The sequence below is a fragment of the Nuphar pumila genome, chromosome 14 (assembly GCF_984573655.1).
Source record: "Nuphar pumila chromosome 14, dmNupPumi1.hap1.1, whole genome shotgun sequence".
Lineage (NCBI taxonomy): Eukaryota > Viridiplantae > Streptophyta > Magnoliopsida > Nymphaeales > Nymphaeaceae > Nuphar > Nuphar pumila.
Window position 1 is genome coordinate 23,540,240 of NC_143262.1, and position 17,902 is coordinate 23,558,141.

The 17,902-nt window shown below is 40.2% G+C and overlaps 1 protein-coding gene across 1 annotated transcript; it reads left to right on the plus strand.

The window, feature by feature from the left end:
* The first annotated feature begins 2,582 nt into the window (after positions 1-2,582).
* On the plus strand, positions 2,583-17,901 carry LOC149816631 (thioredoxin domain-containing protein PLP3B-like). Its single transcript, XM_089986937.1, has 9 exons — positions 2,583-2,827; positions 13,999-14,053; positions 14,577-14,657; positions 14,733-14,780; positions 14,880-15,022; positions 15,101-15,173; positions 15,244-15,305; positions 17,638-17,735; positions 17,804-17,901. Exons 1-9 carry the CDS (start codon positions 2,583-2,585, stop codon positions 17,899-17,901), a joined length of 903 nt encoding a protein of 300 aa, XP_089843063.1.
* The last annotated feature ends 1 nt before the right edge of the window (position 17,902 follows it).

The window sequence follows — 17,902 nt, forward strand, 5'->3', positions numbered from 1 at the left end:
CCCATATGGCATCTCGTTGTCGTCGGGTCTTAGGCAACCATACGATGAAGTCCATTGAGATATCATCCCACTTCCATTCTGGAATCGCAAGAGGCTGCAAAAGTCCACCCGGTCTCTGGTGTTCAATCTTCACTTGTTGGCAAGTAAGACACCGAGATACGAACTCCGCGATGTCCCGTTTCATCCCATTCCACCAGTACGTCCTCTGAAGATCTTTGAACATCTTGGTGGAACCAGGGTGAACGGAATACTTTGACTTGTGAGCTTCACTCATCAGCTCTTCCCGTAACGCTTTTGGAACCCACCATCGGTCCCCGAACATAATGGTTCCGCCCTCCTCCCGGCGAAACTGCGCTTCTGGCTTCTGAGCACTTTCGCACAACTTTTCAAAGTCCGGATCTTCTGATTGGAGTTCCTCAATTCGATCTATGATCTCTGGTCGGGCCTGCATCCCGGCACAAAGGATGTGTTCGGAGTCGTCAAAAAAAGGTTGCCATTGTACGAACTCCTCGACTAGATTCCAACTGCGTCCAATTAAGCTAGCTGCTGTGATTGACGCCTTTCTACTAAGCGCATCAGCCACCACATTCGCCTTACCCGGATGGTAAGCGATGGAGAAGTCGTAATCCTTTAGGAATTCCAACCACCTACGTTGCCTCAAATTCAGGTCCCTCTGGGTGAAGATATACTTGAGGCTCTTGTGGTCAGACATGACCTCAAACGTTTCTCCATAAAGGTAGTGGCGCCAAATCTTCAGCGCGTATACTACTGCCGCTAACTCCAAGTCGTGTGTGGGATAATTCTTCTCATGCACCTTTAGCTGTCGGGAAGCGTATGCTATGACATTTCCATGTTGCATAAGGACACAACCCAGTCCGGTCCCTGACGCATCACTATATACCACAAAACCACCCGCCCCGGAAGGCAATGTCAACACCGGCGCTGTGGTCAACCTTTTTTTTAACTCTTGGAAACTGTCTTCGCAGCGAGAGGACCATTCGAACTTCACTCCTTTCTGCAACAACCGAGTCATCGGAGCCGCTATACGCGAGAAATCTTGAATGAATCGACGATAATAACCCGCCAATCCCAAGAAACTCCTAATGTCTGTCACCGTCTTCGGTTGTTCCCATGACAAAACGGCTTCCACCTTTGCTGGATCAACCTCTACACCTCTCTCGGATATCACGTGACCAAGAAACATCACCCTATCGATCCAAAACTCACACTTTGAGAATTTAGCATAAAGCTGATGTTCTCTCAGTGTCTGCAGCACGAGTCGCAAATGCTCTCGGTGATCTTCCACACTCCCCGAATATATCAGAATGTCATCTATAAACACGATGACAAAAGAATCCAACCACAACCTGAAAACCCGGTTCATCAGATCCATAAATGCCGCAGGGGCATTTGTAAGTCCAAATGACATCACTAGAAATTCATAATGCCCATATCTGGACCTGAACGCTGTCTTAGGAATATCTTCGGTTTTAACCCTCAGCTGATGATATCCTGAACGAAGATCGATTTTCGAGAACACCTTGGCCCTTTTCAACTGATCAAACAAATCATCGATCCTAGGCAAAGGGTATTTGTTCTTCACCGTCACTTGATTCAACATGCGGTAGTCAATACAAAGTCACATTGAACCATCCTTCTTCTTAACAAAGAGGACCGGGGCACCCCAAGGGGATACACTCGGTCTAATAAATCCTTTGTCAAGAAGCTCCTGCAACTGCTTTTTCAGTTCCCTTAATTCAGCAGGTGCCATGCGATACGGAGCGCGTGAAACTGGTGCTGTACCAGGCACTAGCTCGATCGAGAACTCAATTTCTCGATGCGGAGGCAAACCCGGCAAATCCTCAGGAAAAACATCCGGGAATTCGCGGACAACGTCTAACTGCTCCAATGACGGCGCCTGACTGTCTTGAGCAGAAACACTGGCCAAGAATACCATGCAACCCTTCTTGTGGTACTTGGAGACCTTCAAAGCTGACACGATCTTCACCCCATCGGTTGGTCTCGTTGAATGGCACAACAATGCCGATAACTTGGGGTTCTCCAAGATTACCTTCCTGCCTCGACACTGGAGGGTCGCATTATGCTTGGACAACCAGTCCATGCCCAAGATGACATCATAGAATGTCATATCCAAAATGACCAAATCGGCCGACAACTCATGGCCTTCTATCACCACGCCTACGGACGGAAAATACTTCCCGCAGGAAGAAGATGCACCCATAGGTGACATCACATCAAGAGCCCTTCGAGGCTAGATGGAACCAAATCAAGCAACTTTGCAAACGAAGAGGAAATAAAGCTGTGTGTTGCACCCGAATCAAACATAACACGTGCAAAGTGTTCGACGACTAAGAATATACCTTCGATCAGATCAGCCTGATCATCCTGGGAGGTTGCTGTCGCTGCGTAGACCCGTCCATTGGTCTTGCGCTGACCCTGCTGCTGTTGAGGCCTCTGCTGCTGTGGTTGTTGCGGCTGTCCACCCGGAACCGCAGGCTTGTTTGGACAGAAGGGGGCAATGTGCCCTGGCTGTTGGCACTGGTAGCATACTCCCTTAAACGATGGGCAAAAACCTAATGGATGATTCTTGCCACATCTGCGACATGCCGGTTGGGCCTTCCCCTGTTGTCTCCGCGGCTGAGGTCGGCCCTGTTGCGCGCCCTGTTGTCGCCCGTCCCAGGTCCGCTGCTTCTTCCCGTTCTGCACTCCCCCTCCTGCTGGAGGATTCTTCCTGGTCCCGCCTGAAGAACATCCTCCGCTGCCACCCTTCTTCTGAAAACCACCTTTGGATCGTTCCCAATCCTCGGTCAGTACGGTGGCCGACTCGATCGCCTCGGCCAGGGTAGAAGGACGACCCCCGAGCACACGAGTCCTTAACCCGTCTTTCAGTCCACGCACGAATCTAGCCGCCCTTGCCTTCTCATTCTTGAAGAGGTTTGGGCTATACTTCTCAAGACTCCGAAACTTAGTAGTGTATTCCACTAGACTCATGGTCCCCTGAGTCAGATCAAGGAACCTTTGTTGTATCTGCTCCTCGGCGTAAGGGAGAAAGTAGGCGTCCAGAAACTCCTCCCTGAACGTCTCCCAAGGAATCTCATCCCAATCAGCAAATTTCACCCTTCGCAGGGTGTCCCACTAGTTCATGGCGTCGCCCTTTAAGCGGTACGTGCCAAAGGGTGTCTTTCTCTCCTCAGGGACAAGTAAGACGTCAAACACCCGCTCAATCTCCTCGACCCATCTCTCGGCAGCCTCCGGGTCTGCCTTTCCTGAAAAGGAAGGCGGGTCCAACTTCAGAAACCTCTCGAACGAAACGCCACCTGCGTTGGGAACGATGTTGACCGGAGGGTCACGAGTCGCTGCCTGCACGGCTGCCTGTGCAGCCTGTGCTGCTTGGGCCGTTTGTGCAGCTTGTGCCGCCATAGTCTCTGTTAGGGTATGGATGGTCTCCATCATGAAATCTCTTTCCTCCTGCCAGTTCGTGGGAGCAGCAGTAGAAGACGAAGCGCCTCTACGGGTATAGTGCGACATCTACAATGCACCACCTTTTCAAATTAGACTATTATGGACACTACCCCTTTAGGGTTGATCATGAACAGTATTCGTTCCCGAATCACATCAGACTTTTAATTCACACCAAAGAACATTAACTTTTAAGTAACATAATCACACAGGACTTATATAAAGTAAGCTAAAGTATTAAGCAACATACCAGTGAAGAAGACTGCTCTGGAGGACGAGTCACACTTGTCGATGCTTTAGGACAGGACTCATATACCAAAATAAAAATTTAATACTCCAAGATGATAAAATTGCAAGTCTTTGTGGTGGCTCTGATACCAAACCTGTAACGACCCCAACTCCTACTTTTGAAAAATGCGGAATTTTTTTTTTTCTAAGAGTTGCGGAAAACTTCCCAGAGACCTGGGGTCCCTACAGTTCCAATTTCAGTTGGATAACCACACACCACAAACGAAGTTGCAATTATCATCCATATCAACCAACTAAAACTCTTTTATTAATGAGTAATAAAATTTCAAAGACAAAGTTTCCTTCAACTGAAAGTAAAGTAACAATTGCAGAATTTAAAAGAACTGAAAGACAAAAGAAAGAGCCACAATATCCTCTACTGAAGCTGACAAGTCCAAGTATAACTCATCCATCCCCAGATGCATGTCCAACTTCACTGTTCACCATTTCCTGTGAAAAACCAATAAAGTAGGGTGTCAGAAACGAAATTCTGAGCACAGCTACTTCTAAAGAAACCAGATGAGAGAAAGAACATGGATAAGATTTCATGCAGTGATTTGAGTGAGCGCAGATATAAAATTTTCAACATCTAAATTTTCATAACTACCAATGATTTCATTTACTCACCAATCAATAACAGTAAACAGTGTCATATATCAACAACTAAATAACCAACCTTTCAGCATGATTTCACGAAGTAAAGCGTATGCAACCACCAAATGATGTCATGATATCAAGAATGATTCAAACATGCATGATCTAATGCATAACAGAAAAATGCATGATTATGTGCAATGCATGATTTCTTCTGTTATCTTTCATTTAAGTTCCATCTTTCCATATGCATGCCCTATTAGATGCACACATCTTTAAGTTCCTCTTTTTAATTACCGTGGCCCGCGGATACACCAAACGGGTACAAACCCCGAGGTCAAGTAGGTTCCCAGGGTAGCTTAACACACAATTTGTATTTTATTGCTGGGTTCCAACTTAGCCCTCGACCGATATCAGGAAACAACACCATCTATCGGAACATTAGACCTCCACATCTAATGTCGGGGACACAAGGGACACCCCACGCCCACAAGTGCCACTTCCTTGGTACCATAAACTCACAGTTGTGACTAACACACCACTCCCGGGTAAAGTGGCGGATTCTCCCTAAAACCGTGGCTAGGAGAAGAACCTCAATATCGGGTTCAGGGGCAACAACGCACACGGAGTTTTTGTATCCTCACAGTCTCCCCAAGACCGGATATCCAAGATTCTCATACTCCAGATGAGATATCCCAGAATGTAAATTACACTGTTCTTATTATATTTTTATTTAATTCATTCTTTAAGTTTGCAACACAATATGCAAAAGTAAAGTGAAAAATCTGCATCCTCCCTTGCGGGGACCCATTCGGGACTCCAGCCCGTAACCACCACTAGAGCAGTGTAGTAATGTGCCAAGTGATGCATTTAGAAACATAAATAAAAGAAAACCAACCCACGGCACTCCAGGCCGCTGATGGTCCAATTTGGCCATCGGTGCATCACATAATAAAACCATAACAGTTAGTGAAAGCATAACCTCCACGGCAAGTGTTTTCTCTCAATCCAATACACAAGCTTTTAAATAACACATGGATTCTAGCCAAAAATATAATGTTCATCTAGGGACATACAAGCAAGATACATTCCATATGTATAATTTCAGTTTCATGTATCCATCCTCCCTAAACGGTGTAACATGAGCACTGTTATACACAACTGACCCATTAATGATTACTAACAAGTATAACTAGTTAGTCATGCTTCATTTTATTCATTTTATGTCAATATATTGCCTAACAGTAAATACTAATGAACCCATTCTCTAATGATAACAGTTGTGCCCAGTTTACCGAATATGAATGGGGAACTGTACAAAAGAATGGAGGTCGGCTATGTGTACCTAATAATGCTGTCCTCCTATTTGGCACATCACAATGTGACATTTCAAGACAAAATTTTAAATAGATTTCGGAGGCTTGATAACCCCAAATGAAAACAGCAAGAACAAAACAAATCATCCTTCTCATGAAACAGGTTACAGATTCCTTTCAGGTATAACTATGCCATGAAGACATTAATTTAGTAATAATCAAGCACAGGTAAGAAGAATAAAGGAAGCAAGAGTGGGGAAGGACCATATGATTTCCAGCTCAACTCAAGTGAAAAACTCCATTATGACAGGTTACGGACTAACTATCAGTCTAGTGAAATTTTAGTACAAGAATACAAGGCAAAATACGCAGGCCAATATATGCAGTTTTAAAACTGAACACACGTTGAGCTGTGTAATGGCATTTCAACATTCAGTTTTAGATTCTCATTCTAATACCCAATTTCAGTTATATCATGCAGCCTTTCATAAGTCTGGGTGTTATGATTTCAAAATTTTGCGTATTCAGCAGCAAGTATAGCAGTACATTATCATACTTATCAAAATATGAAGGAATGATATTCAGCAACCAATCACATCAATGTACACGGCTTAATATGAACATTTTAATCCAATAGCATAAAAAGATTTTGTCTACAAAAAAAACTTCATGATGCACCTAATGCCCATCGTGTAACCTACCCAAGTCAGGTTATACATGACTCTCCCTATGCACATACAATGATAACAAAAACCCCAAATAAGGTTTTATTTTAATTTGATAATGGCAACCGAATCCCCCAAATCTGATTGATTAGGGTCTCTGACAACCTTCATAACCTCCTCCCCATTCAACATCAACCCTGAAACCCAACCGTTTATGTGCCCAGAACAGTTCTTTTTGCTATTTCACAAACACCAACTTGAAAAAAAATCGCCCAAATTAGAAATCTCTGTCCAGGCTATTTATTTTTCTTAAGCAATTCACCTCTTTACGTAATACAATCATACTAAACACCACAAGAAAATCCAAAATGAAGAAAACAAGTAAAACAAACAGATCCAAAGACTATATAGCTCCAAAAAACAATACCAACATCCAAAAACATCATCCACCGAAACACCCGTTAAAAATCTCTAAGATTTTCATTAAAGGGGATCAAGTGCACACACAGGAAACCCTCTTTTTTTTTTTTCTTCTTTTTTTTTTTTTCATACGAGTCACAGGCCAGCACCGAGCCGACTGGGTCGGCTGGGCCTGCTATGGCCCGGTCCAAAAGAAGTAGAGCACCCAGCCGACTGGGTCGGCTGGGCCCTGCTAACACAGCACAGTCGGCTGGGCTTGTCGCCTCCAACCCATGCACTAGTGGCCTGCAACATGAAACAACATTTTTTTTTTCAAGCCTATACGATTACTGTTTTCATAAACATATACGATTTCTGTTTTCCGATTTCAATATTTAGGGCATATTAAGAAAACCCCCAAATCAATTTGATTTGGGTATTTAGGGTTTATCAAGAAAACCCCCAAATCAACGTATGGAATCGAACCCCTGTTCGATTCCTCACCCAGGTTCGAAGAAGAACCGTACCTGATTCCGATGGGTTTCCCGGCGATCGAAGGCTGGGGACGCGAAGGTAGGGCCGCGACTGACACTCCTTGTTGCTGTCGCGACAGGGGGATACTCGCTGCAGTCGCTGATGGCTGCTTGTTGCCGCAGCTCGCCGGCGAACTCCTCCTCTCCGATACACACTGACAGAGAGAGAGAGACGGGGAAAGGAGATGGGGGAGGAGAGAGTGCCCGAGTGAAGAGGGAAACCCCCCCCCTCTCCACTCCTTTTATCGGCCCTCTTCCATGCCGAGATGGGAGGAGTTGGTTACGCATTGCGTAACCCCCTCCTGCCCCCCTTTCCTTTTCTGCAACGAACCTATCGGGCAACCCTTATCGGGTTGCCCCTTTCTTTAAAAGGGCTGTTACACAGGGGCGCGGCTCGGGTCCGGACCCGAGACCCGTAACCCGGCCCCAATCGATATGGATCCACAAGTGGATCCAAATGGATCCACTGTGGATCCTCGAATTAAATTAGATTTTTTTTTTTATTTATTCATTATTATCATTAAATCAAGGTTTCAAATGAATAAATCCTAATTACCCCCCCTTTATGGGTCCTGGATCCGTAATGTGGATCTAGGCCCAACTTGAAAAATTTGAGATATTTTCAAATAAGAAATCTCGGGTTTTACACATAGGATATGACAAAGTTTTTATTTTGGCTGTCACAGGCCTACCGCAACCCTCCTCCTTTATCCGGGCTTGGGACCGGCAGTGTATAACTAAAAAGTTCTAGTCGCTAATACACTTAATTTTTGAGGATTGAAGGTCTAATGAGGTGATTGCTTGTGGTGGTCAAACTAGTGTTTTAATTTATGAAATTCATTCATTATGATGTAATAAGATTTTTTAATCTCTTCATAGTTTTTTCTAAACTCATTTGCTCTTTTATGAGAAATGGTTGTTGAAATATGTTAATGCATTTTGCATTATGCTTTAGTTGCATGAGTTATTCCATGATTGATTGTCTTGCATAATTTGCATAAGCGTATACTTTTCAAGCATATAATCAATAAAGAATATATTTTTTACTTGTTTGTGTTGCCCTTCGTTGGCGTTTTGTATTGTTCATTCTTAGACTGGTATGTGCTTTTGCATTTTGTTTTTGTAATTTCGCATACTCTATTACATGTTTTTCTAAGCATTTTATTAGTATGCCCATAGTGGCTATTGTGTGCATTTAATTGCTCTTGAGATTGATCTCACTTTGTATTACTTTTTGGTAAAACTGGTGCTTGGGCACTTCTATTGTATTTGTGTGGATCATCACTGGGATCTCTTTTTTCTGTTATTTTCAAGCATGTGTTCTTGAAAGATTGTTTATTGTTATTAGTCCATATGCGACTTCTTCATTGGTTCTAAATTATTGCATGGTTCATTCATATATGCATTAGTTGTTGGTTAAAATATTGTTTCTAATTTATCCATGCTTATTTATATCTTCCACTATGTAAAGATGATTTGTTATTGAGTTATTTCTTCATAGTATTAATAATGATGAAAATCTATGATTGTTATACATTAATATGCTTTTTATGATAGATGAATGTGTGCATGATTTTCACGAATGATGAAAGTGATAAATGACTATCGTGTTTGAAATTTTTCGAAATTAATTTTTACTTTAAATGATTTTGAAAATTGTTAATTTGACTTATTAAATATCTTTTAAATATTGTATGTTTGTGTGCTTGGCCATCCTCTCTCCATAATATATAGTTATTTCTTGTTAAATTGCTCTTGTTTTGCTCTCTTTATAGGTTTTCAAAATATTGGAGGCATTGATAATTATAAAGACAGTTTGTGCATATCAAAGAAGCTCTAAAGCCCCTTCAAGAATTTGTATTATGAAGAACATGTTGAAATCTTATGTAATGAGATATTTTTGTAATTATAAATTTACGGTGAGTCACCGTAAGTTTGAGGGGGGTGTTAAGATATGTATATACATATACATATTGTATATGTATATATATATATATATATTATACCCAAGTCAACTATTGGTTGACTTGTGGATGGCTGGCTGTTGGACTGCTAATCTATCCGTTGGACTAGGTTCAACAGCCAGTCAATCTAGCCATTGGACCTAGTTCAATGGCTAGATTGGTTCATTTATCTCTCCTTTTAATCCCTCTTCTCCTTCTTATTCTCTATATAAAGAGTTGGTGGGTGTCTTTGTATTTGTGAGAGAGTGACGGGTAGTTTTCTAGGTTTTGAGTGTTGTAGTGAGGCTCTTTTGTAAATTTTCATTTCTTTTGTATTATTTGAATTTCATACTTAATGAAATTGTTTATTTTTAAATGCGTGTTTAACTACATTATATTTTTGGCTCATGGGACACATTTCGGAGTGCATTGGGATCCATACCATTTTGTAACAGACATGTCCATAGAAGTGTACTGTTTTGACGAAGTTTTCATTAAGAGAGTTGATGGAAAAGGGAAGCCTTGGATAATTGGAAAGCGTTTTTAGGAAGAGCATGATTTGTGTGAAGAAAATGTACTCTCTTGAGGATGCACCAACAGTCTTGGATGCCTAGGGGAGGGAGGAAGGGTTGTGATTTGCTCATTTATCATTCTCTTCATCTGCTCGGGGTGGAAATTTATTTTGAGTCTATCAAGAACTTGGAACTAAAGTTCATAGAGATGGTGGCTAACATTAATAGGGGCGCATCAAATGTAGGAACACAAGAGGTAATTGGGGAATTTCTTTGAAGGATTGGCTAGAGCATAGAAGTAGATCACACTGTTAGTTCCTCATGGGAATTGGCTTGTGGAACATCTGCAGCCTCAATGATGAGCATTGACAACTCTTTTCTGTGAACCTATTGCATGAAGGCAAACTCAACATATTTGAAGTAGTTGAGACTAAAGTGGGATTGATTAATAAATGCTGGGATTTTGTGATAAACATGCCAGGGGGCTCTCTAAAGTTATCTTGGTTTTATGGTGTCAATCATCAAAGACATGTTGCATGCATATCAGGGACCATTTTGTTATGGTTTCTTTCACTTATGGGTTTGGAGATAGCCAATTTCAATGACGCTAGTCTATGGACTAGAGTTGAGTTTGCAGAAAACGTTTCGAAAGTGCTCGGTTTGGAGTTTCATACCCGCTTGTCTTACGTGTTGAGAGGTGATTGATGTCAAGCTATGTGTTGAGGATGAAACCAGAATGCTTGAAAAGGGGTTCCAACATGGGGAAGTACGAAGAATTTGTAAATAAACAGGAATTTAGTTAACATCCCATCAGATGGGGAATGAAATAAGTGTTTCTTGGTGTCACATGATTTTTTCAGAGGTTCTAAGGTTTGGTTGGGGTTAATGAGGCCGGGAAATTTTAAATCATGGCGTTGTTGCCGTGGAATGGGGTGTGCACACGTTGGTGAAAGGAAAATTTAAATACAAGTGTTGGTGGGCACAATTATCATACCAAGGTTGTAAGTAGCGTATTGTAACCCGCAATGTTGTGAAAAGAGTTGAGGCGAATCAAGGCGCTCCACCAAACACTGAGGCGAGGCGTAAGCCTCGAGGCCTAAAGCGTAAGCCTCAATTTTTTTTTGAAAACTTAAAAAAAACTATAAAAAATATCTAAAATTATAAATAAATAAAAAAATGCTTTATTGATGAAGCAACAACCAACAAGAAATAAATACCGAAAAAATATGAGATTAACATGTAAAAGTAACATTAATGCAACAACTTGATCTACGTAAGTATAAAAAACTCAAAGATTCACATGGTGCCCCTAAAAAAATTGAGCCAATGCTTTATCTAATCCAATGAATTCAAATTCATATTCAACATATATTACATTGAATTTCAACAGAAAAAATTGAGATCTAAATGCAGTTGCATCAAAGGATGACTCCCTATTGCCCATGTTGATTGTACATTAAACAATGAAAAATAACATTATTTTGATATTCAAATAAAACCAAATAAATTCAAATATAAACAAAAATCAAAGGCAATCATGGATATGTTTAGAAAGCAGCAAAAAAAACCAAAAGGGGCTCGACTTGTTTGGTAGGAGCAACTAGTGCACGTCACCTTGTGTTGGGGTGTTGTAGGTTAAAACCCAATGGTATAATTGTATAACTGGTAGGGGTCTGACTAACCCCAGCTTGCCTTTCAAAAAAAAAAAAGAATGGAAAGAGATAGAGACGAGACGAGACGAGACGAGAGAGAGAAATACAATGCTCGACAAAGAGAAAGAGCATGAGATGAGAGAAACAGGAGAGAGGACAGACAAAGAGAGAGAGGAGGGAAAGAGAGACGAAAGAGAGGGAGACACAGACATAGAGAGGGATGAGAGAGAGATACAAACAAAGAGAGACGAGCGAAAGAGGAGAGAGAGAGAAAGACAGACAAAGAGAGAGAGACAGAGGAGGGAGAGAGAGAGGCGTAGGGAGATCGAGAGACAGAAGAGAGAGAAACAGAGGAGGTTGAGAGAGAAGCGTACCTTCTTCTTTGCTAGAGACGCAGGGAGATCGAGAGAGCAGGGAGGGAGACTTCGGGCTATTTAGCCTTGAAATTGAGTCAAATGGGGGCTTTGACCCCCATTTAACTCGTTAAATGTGAGGCGCACACCTCATGTTTGAGGCATGCCTTACCTTGAGGCGCATGCCTCATAGCGTATGAGGCGTATGCCTCAGGGCAAGTGCGCCTTAGGCTTGCGCCTCAAGGCAAAAAGGCCTTCACTTTAAGGTGAGGCACGCTTTTTGCGCCTTGAAGTATGTTTTTAACACTGTTTATCCATATCGGTCGGGTCCAAAGTAAGATACGTATCATATTGTATCTTAAAAAATTGTAAAATTCACTAAATTTATTTTTAAAAATCTAAAAAAACAAAAAAATTATAGTATATAAGAACACAATATATTTATGTAATAAGATTAACTAAACATAGATATGTCATTAAACATTTTAACAACCACACATCTAATCACCACAAATGTAATCGGTTAAGACAAAATAATGATACATTCAAAAGCCAAAAGGTTTTCATAACTCATTACAAAAGTTAAAGTTATATTTTTTAGTTACAGAATGCCATGCTAAGGAGAAAGGCATAAAAGATAGAGTTCAAAAACATATGTTTATATAAAAAAGTCATCTTCAATATCAAACTTCAACTCAATGATTTCTTTCGTTTATTGCATCGTTCAGTGGCTTGAGATGATGATGGATCATCTTCATCTTCTGAATCAGGGACCACCTCTAGCAATTTTTCTCCCATAAATGTTGCACATACTCGTGTTTTTTTTATCCTCTATAAGACTAGTAAGAAGCTCAACACGAATATTAGTAGGAATGCGATGTATACATAATTTCACGATGGAGTTTCTGTGCCCCACAATATGTCATTTAAATCTATACAATCCTCCATGCATTATGAAACCACAAAAGATACATTTCACTATTTCTTTAAAACATATCTAAGTCAACCAATGTATAATATTTTAATGGTGGATCTTTTGAAAGGCATCATGCAAGACTTACACCCTCCATCGACCTCCTAGAGCACAAATTACTAAATCTAATCACTACAAAGATGTAAAACAATGTTCAATAACACACTTAGGGATACATTTTGAGTTTTAAGGGCACAAAAAATGAGATTAAGGGTAAAAAAACTAAAAGTAAAGTAATATCTTCTAAAAGTATCAAAAAAGAAAGGAGCTTACTCTCTTTCAACTTCAATAATACACAAATGAGGCAAAAAACGTCGACTTTTTACCGTATCTCACTTCTTTGAGTGAAAATGCACTCTTGCACGATAAAACCACAAAGGCCTCTTCCTTGCACAAGAATCGAACCACAAAACGCTCTCAAGTCTCCTATGGGTGCGTGGGTTTCCCTCTAATGGCCTCTACACAAATGAAGAAATCGACCCTAGGAAGGTCTTTAAAGCCCAAAGTAAAGAAAAACGATTCGGCCCTTTTAAAGTGTGCTTGAAGTGTATCGTACGATACGGTACGGTACGATACAAGGGGTGTATCGTACGATACACCCGATATGGATGTGATACAACTTGTATCGCTATACGAGTGTGTATCGTATCGTTAGAATACATAATAACGATATGTATTGTACCGCATCGTATTGCACGATACTTACAACATTGTATCATACTGTTAAGATCAAGGTGGCTCAGTGGTGGCAACTAATCAAAATGCATGATGGGCTGCAGTTGGTGTTAGGAGGAAGAAGTGTTCTGTTAGAAGTCAATTTTTGAATCAGATAAAGGACATTAAAAGGGATTAACCAAACCAGATTGTCTGTTTGGAAGAGGACTAAAAATAGATGATTAAGTTAACTATAGATAGAACATGCAGGCTATGAAATGGGGATCAACATAAAAGTTTTTTTTTCCACATGGACTCTTTAAGAAATTGATTTAATCATTACAAATCTTGATGACAATGTTATGATCAACACAAAACATAATCTCTAATGAGAAAGCTGCCGGCACCTTCGTCAGCACCTATTGATGACAGGGTTTCTTTTGTCAGTGCTGGCTTTAAATGTTGAATTATACAACTCAGTGTTCAACATGATAATTTCAAGTTCCAAATGGTGGAGTTGAACGGGGTGACATGAAATTGGTGCTCATGCATGGTTCTAACCTTTATATTTCCCAGTGCCAGATATCTAGTGAATTAGTATGTTAATGAAGGCAACTGACATGATTCTCTTAATAGGTATTTGAAGATGTCTGATAAAACATCCTTGAATTATTACTTTGGCTTACCAACTGTAACTGATAGCAACACAAAAAGATTGATAATTTTCCAAAGTTAGCAAGTTGATCTAATTCATTCACGCCTTTAGGTTATGCCTACTTGAGTTGTTAAGCTAATTGTAAAATCATTGTAAGAATAACTATCATAGGCAAGGATACGTATAACTGTTACCATTGAAAACAGATGACATATTTGGTTGTATTCTGACAACGCATTTGACTACTTTCAGCTTTTCTTTCATGGCATGCCTCTTTTGGGATGATGTCATCCAACAAAGATAAAATTCAGCATATCCGAAGATGTTTATGCTATGTTGTTTTTAATGGCCTTTGGCTTGAATATGATGGCTGGATTGATATGTTGCCCTGCCCTAACTAAGGGTGACACCATCCTAACGGTACCGGATTTTGACTATCATAAAGGAATAAATAGAAGGACCAATAATTCATTATTTACTGCATCTACAATTGTATGATCTTTTACTAAATTTCAAGACCAAAATGCTGCATTTTATTTAAATTGTGCTCTTCTGACAGGAATTTCTAGCTCAAGAGAAGGCACAGGCTGCTGCTGCTGCTGCAGCTGATCAAGAAGTTGATTTGGATGAGTTAATGGATGCAAGTAAAGAGAACCTTCATTAATACCATCTTTGATGAACCAAGAATCATCAATGACTTGATTTGTATTCTCAGGATCCTGAGCTAGAAAAATTACATGCCGACAGGATTGCAGCTCTCAAGGTAAAGATTTCTTTTCCAACAAGAAACATTGGATGCATTATTTGTTTTGTATAATATAATTCACTTCTGAACATTTTACATCTGGTACATTTCCGGCAGAGTGAAACTGAGAGACGACAAGTTTTGCAAAGACAGGGCCATGGAGAATACAGGGAGATATCTGAAGGGGAGCTTTTGGGTGAGGTCACTAAAACAGAAAGAGTAATATGTCACTTTTATCACCGAGAGTTTTATCGCTGCAAGTAAGTTTCCAGGTTCAAGTATCCAATTTTGAAGTTGACGAGTTCAAACTTAGAGCTTCATCTGTTATGCGTTTGCAGGATAGTTGATAAGCATTTGAAATGTCTTGCACCGAGACATTTTGATACAAAGTTCATTAAGCTTGATGCTGAGGTTAGCAAACAATGACTTCTATCACTTCCTTCTGAGAGAAACTTTACATTATGAACATGCTTATTTGCAGAATGCACCCTTCTTTGTAGCCAAACTTGCTGTGAAGACATTGCCTTGCATCATATTGTTCAGGTGAGAGCTGGACATGGTTGCTTAGATCTGTTTTAGATGATCAGGATTCAGAAAGTATTGATTTGGGTTGCTTGAGTAATTGGTTCAAAGATTTGTTCTTTTTGTTTGGTTTTACACTGTCATAGTAGGGCGGTCCCGGGGTAGCCCATAGCCCAGTCCGAACGGGTCAGGCTTGGGCCTAGTTTTTTGAAAGAAATCCTGACCCGAACTGGGCTTAAACCCAACCTGACAAGATAGCAGATCAGGCCGGGCCCCGCTGGCTAACGGGCTGGTCTGTGGGTATATTTGGGTTAATATTGGCTACTAATGAAGGTACAGAACTAATGAGTGAAAATCACTTTTTTCTTCAAAAATTTTCATTTCTTGTAGATCAAATGTTATGAATGTGATCTACATGGTTTGTTTAGTAAGAAACTTATTTTGAATCATGTGATTATGACAAGTAAATTTGTTTTTAAATGGGTTAAAAAATCAGCCAAATATTTTATAACTGGAAAGACCACATTTTTACATCAGAAAAGCACTATCCAAGGCTTGATCCTTAGCAAACAAACCATGCTAAATACATGTGGTTAGATTGAGTCGATACAACTTGCACCTATGATTTCTACCTCATTAGTTTTTTTTTTTTGAAAGGCAAGCTGGGTTAGGCAGACCCCTACCAGTATACACCTATACCATTGGGTTTTGAACCTGCAATGTCCCAACACAAGGAGACCTGCACTAGCTGTTCCTACCAAACAAGACCTTCATTAGTAGCTAATATATATATATATATATATATATATATATATATATATATATATATATATATATATATATATATATATATATGGGTAAATATTGGCTACTAATGAAGGTAAGGAAAATAACATTTTTCTTCAAAAAATTTCAACTTTTTGTATTTCAAATGTTAAGGATGTGATCTACATGGTTTGTTTAGTAGAAAACTTGTTTTGAAATATGTGGTTATGACAAGTAATTAGGTCTTTAAAGGGGCCAAAATTTCATAACTCAAAATATAACATTTTTACTTAAGAAAAATACGATCTAAGGCTCGATCTTTAGCAAACAAACCATGCTGGACAGTCTATGTGGTTAGATTGAGTTGACACAACTTACCCCTATCATTTTTAGCTCATTAGTTTCTTACCTTCATTGGTAGCAAATATATTCCCTATACACAAACACAAATAAGGTCAAGTATGTATTTTCAAAATTGTATTTATCTTGAGTTTCGATTTTTTTTTTGTATTTTACTAAAAATCTATGCATTGAAGGAGATGAATGCGGATAACTTGAAACCCAGCCTGGCCCGACCCAATTAAGCCCATGGGTCAAACAGGTGGGCTGTGGGCTCTGTATTAGACCCTGGCCTGACCCGGTTGGTCAATAGGTCAGGCTTGACCAGGCCTGGCCCATCAAAAACATGGTCAAGCATGTCCACTAACCAGGTTGGGCCTAGGGATGGCAGTGGACCAGGGCGGGGGTGGGGGACAAGGTCTCCACTCCCGACCCATCTCAAAATTTTGCCCTCCATCCCAGCACGGATTTTTATTTTAACCTCCATCCTCAGTTCATTCTCCGTTTCATGTCCTCCATTCTTGGTCCAAATGGGACGAGGCAGGGTGGGGCCCATTTTTTGAGTCCTGCTGCTGTTGCTTTTCACCATTAGAGGAAAGAGAGGAGAGAAATAGGAGCTCGCCGAGCTCGTTAGAGGGAGAGAAGAAATTTGAGAAAGGGTTTTATGTTATATATATATATATATATATAAGGTTATAATAGTAATTTTTTAATGAAGATCGAGAACGGGGCAGGGTGAGACAGAGAGCAGGGGGCAAGAGTAAGTCCATCCCCCCCACGGGTTTCGATTTTAATCTCCAGCCCCGGTTCATTCCCTGTTTCATGTTTTCCATCCTTAGTCAAAATAGGGAGAGGCAGGGCCGGGTCCTGTTTTCCGCCTGTTCACTGCCATCCCTAGCTGGGACAGCCCGCCCGCCCATTGTCCAGCCTTGTCATAGTGACACACCATTTAGTGTCACCCATGACGAGTCAGACACACTGACATGTTAACACGACTTTGACACACAAGGGCATTATTTTAATAAATATTAATGTTTTTTAAAAAAAGGTAATAATATTTCAATAAAAATATTTTATATATTAAAAATATCAAAAAATATTTTTATTGATTAAAAATTAAAAGCCCATCTCCTTGCATCCTATTAAAAAAAATGGAACTCGGGGGTTGGGCAATATCTGTATCTTTGTGACAGGTTTAAAAATATCATAGATGAAATGGAAATAAATATTATTTTTTTTTATATTGTAGAAATGGAATTGCCATGGACAGAATCGCTGGGTTTCAAGAGCTCGGTGGAAAGGATGATTTTACAACTTCAATGCTTGTGCGCCTTCTTATGAAGAAAGGTACAGATATTTTTTATTTGATTAAGGCACATGTAGAGGTAGTGCATACTAAAGGCATCTGTTTTCAGGAATAATTGAAAAGAAAGACAATGATGATGAAAACGATGAACAGAACTCCAAAGGCAGATCAGTTAGATCATCAACAAACGATTCAGACTCTGATTGAA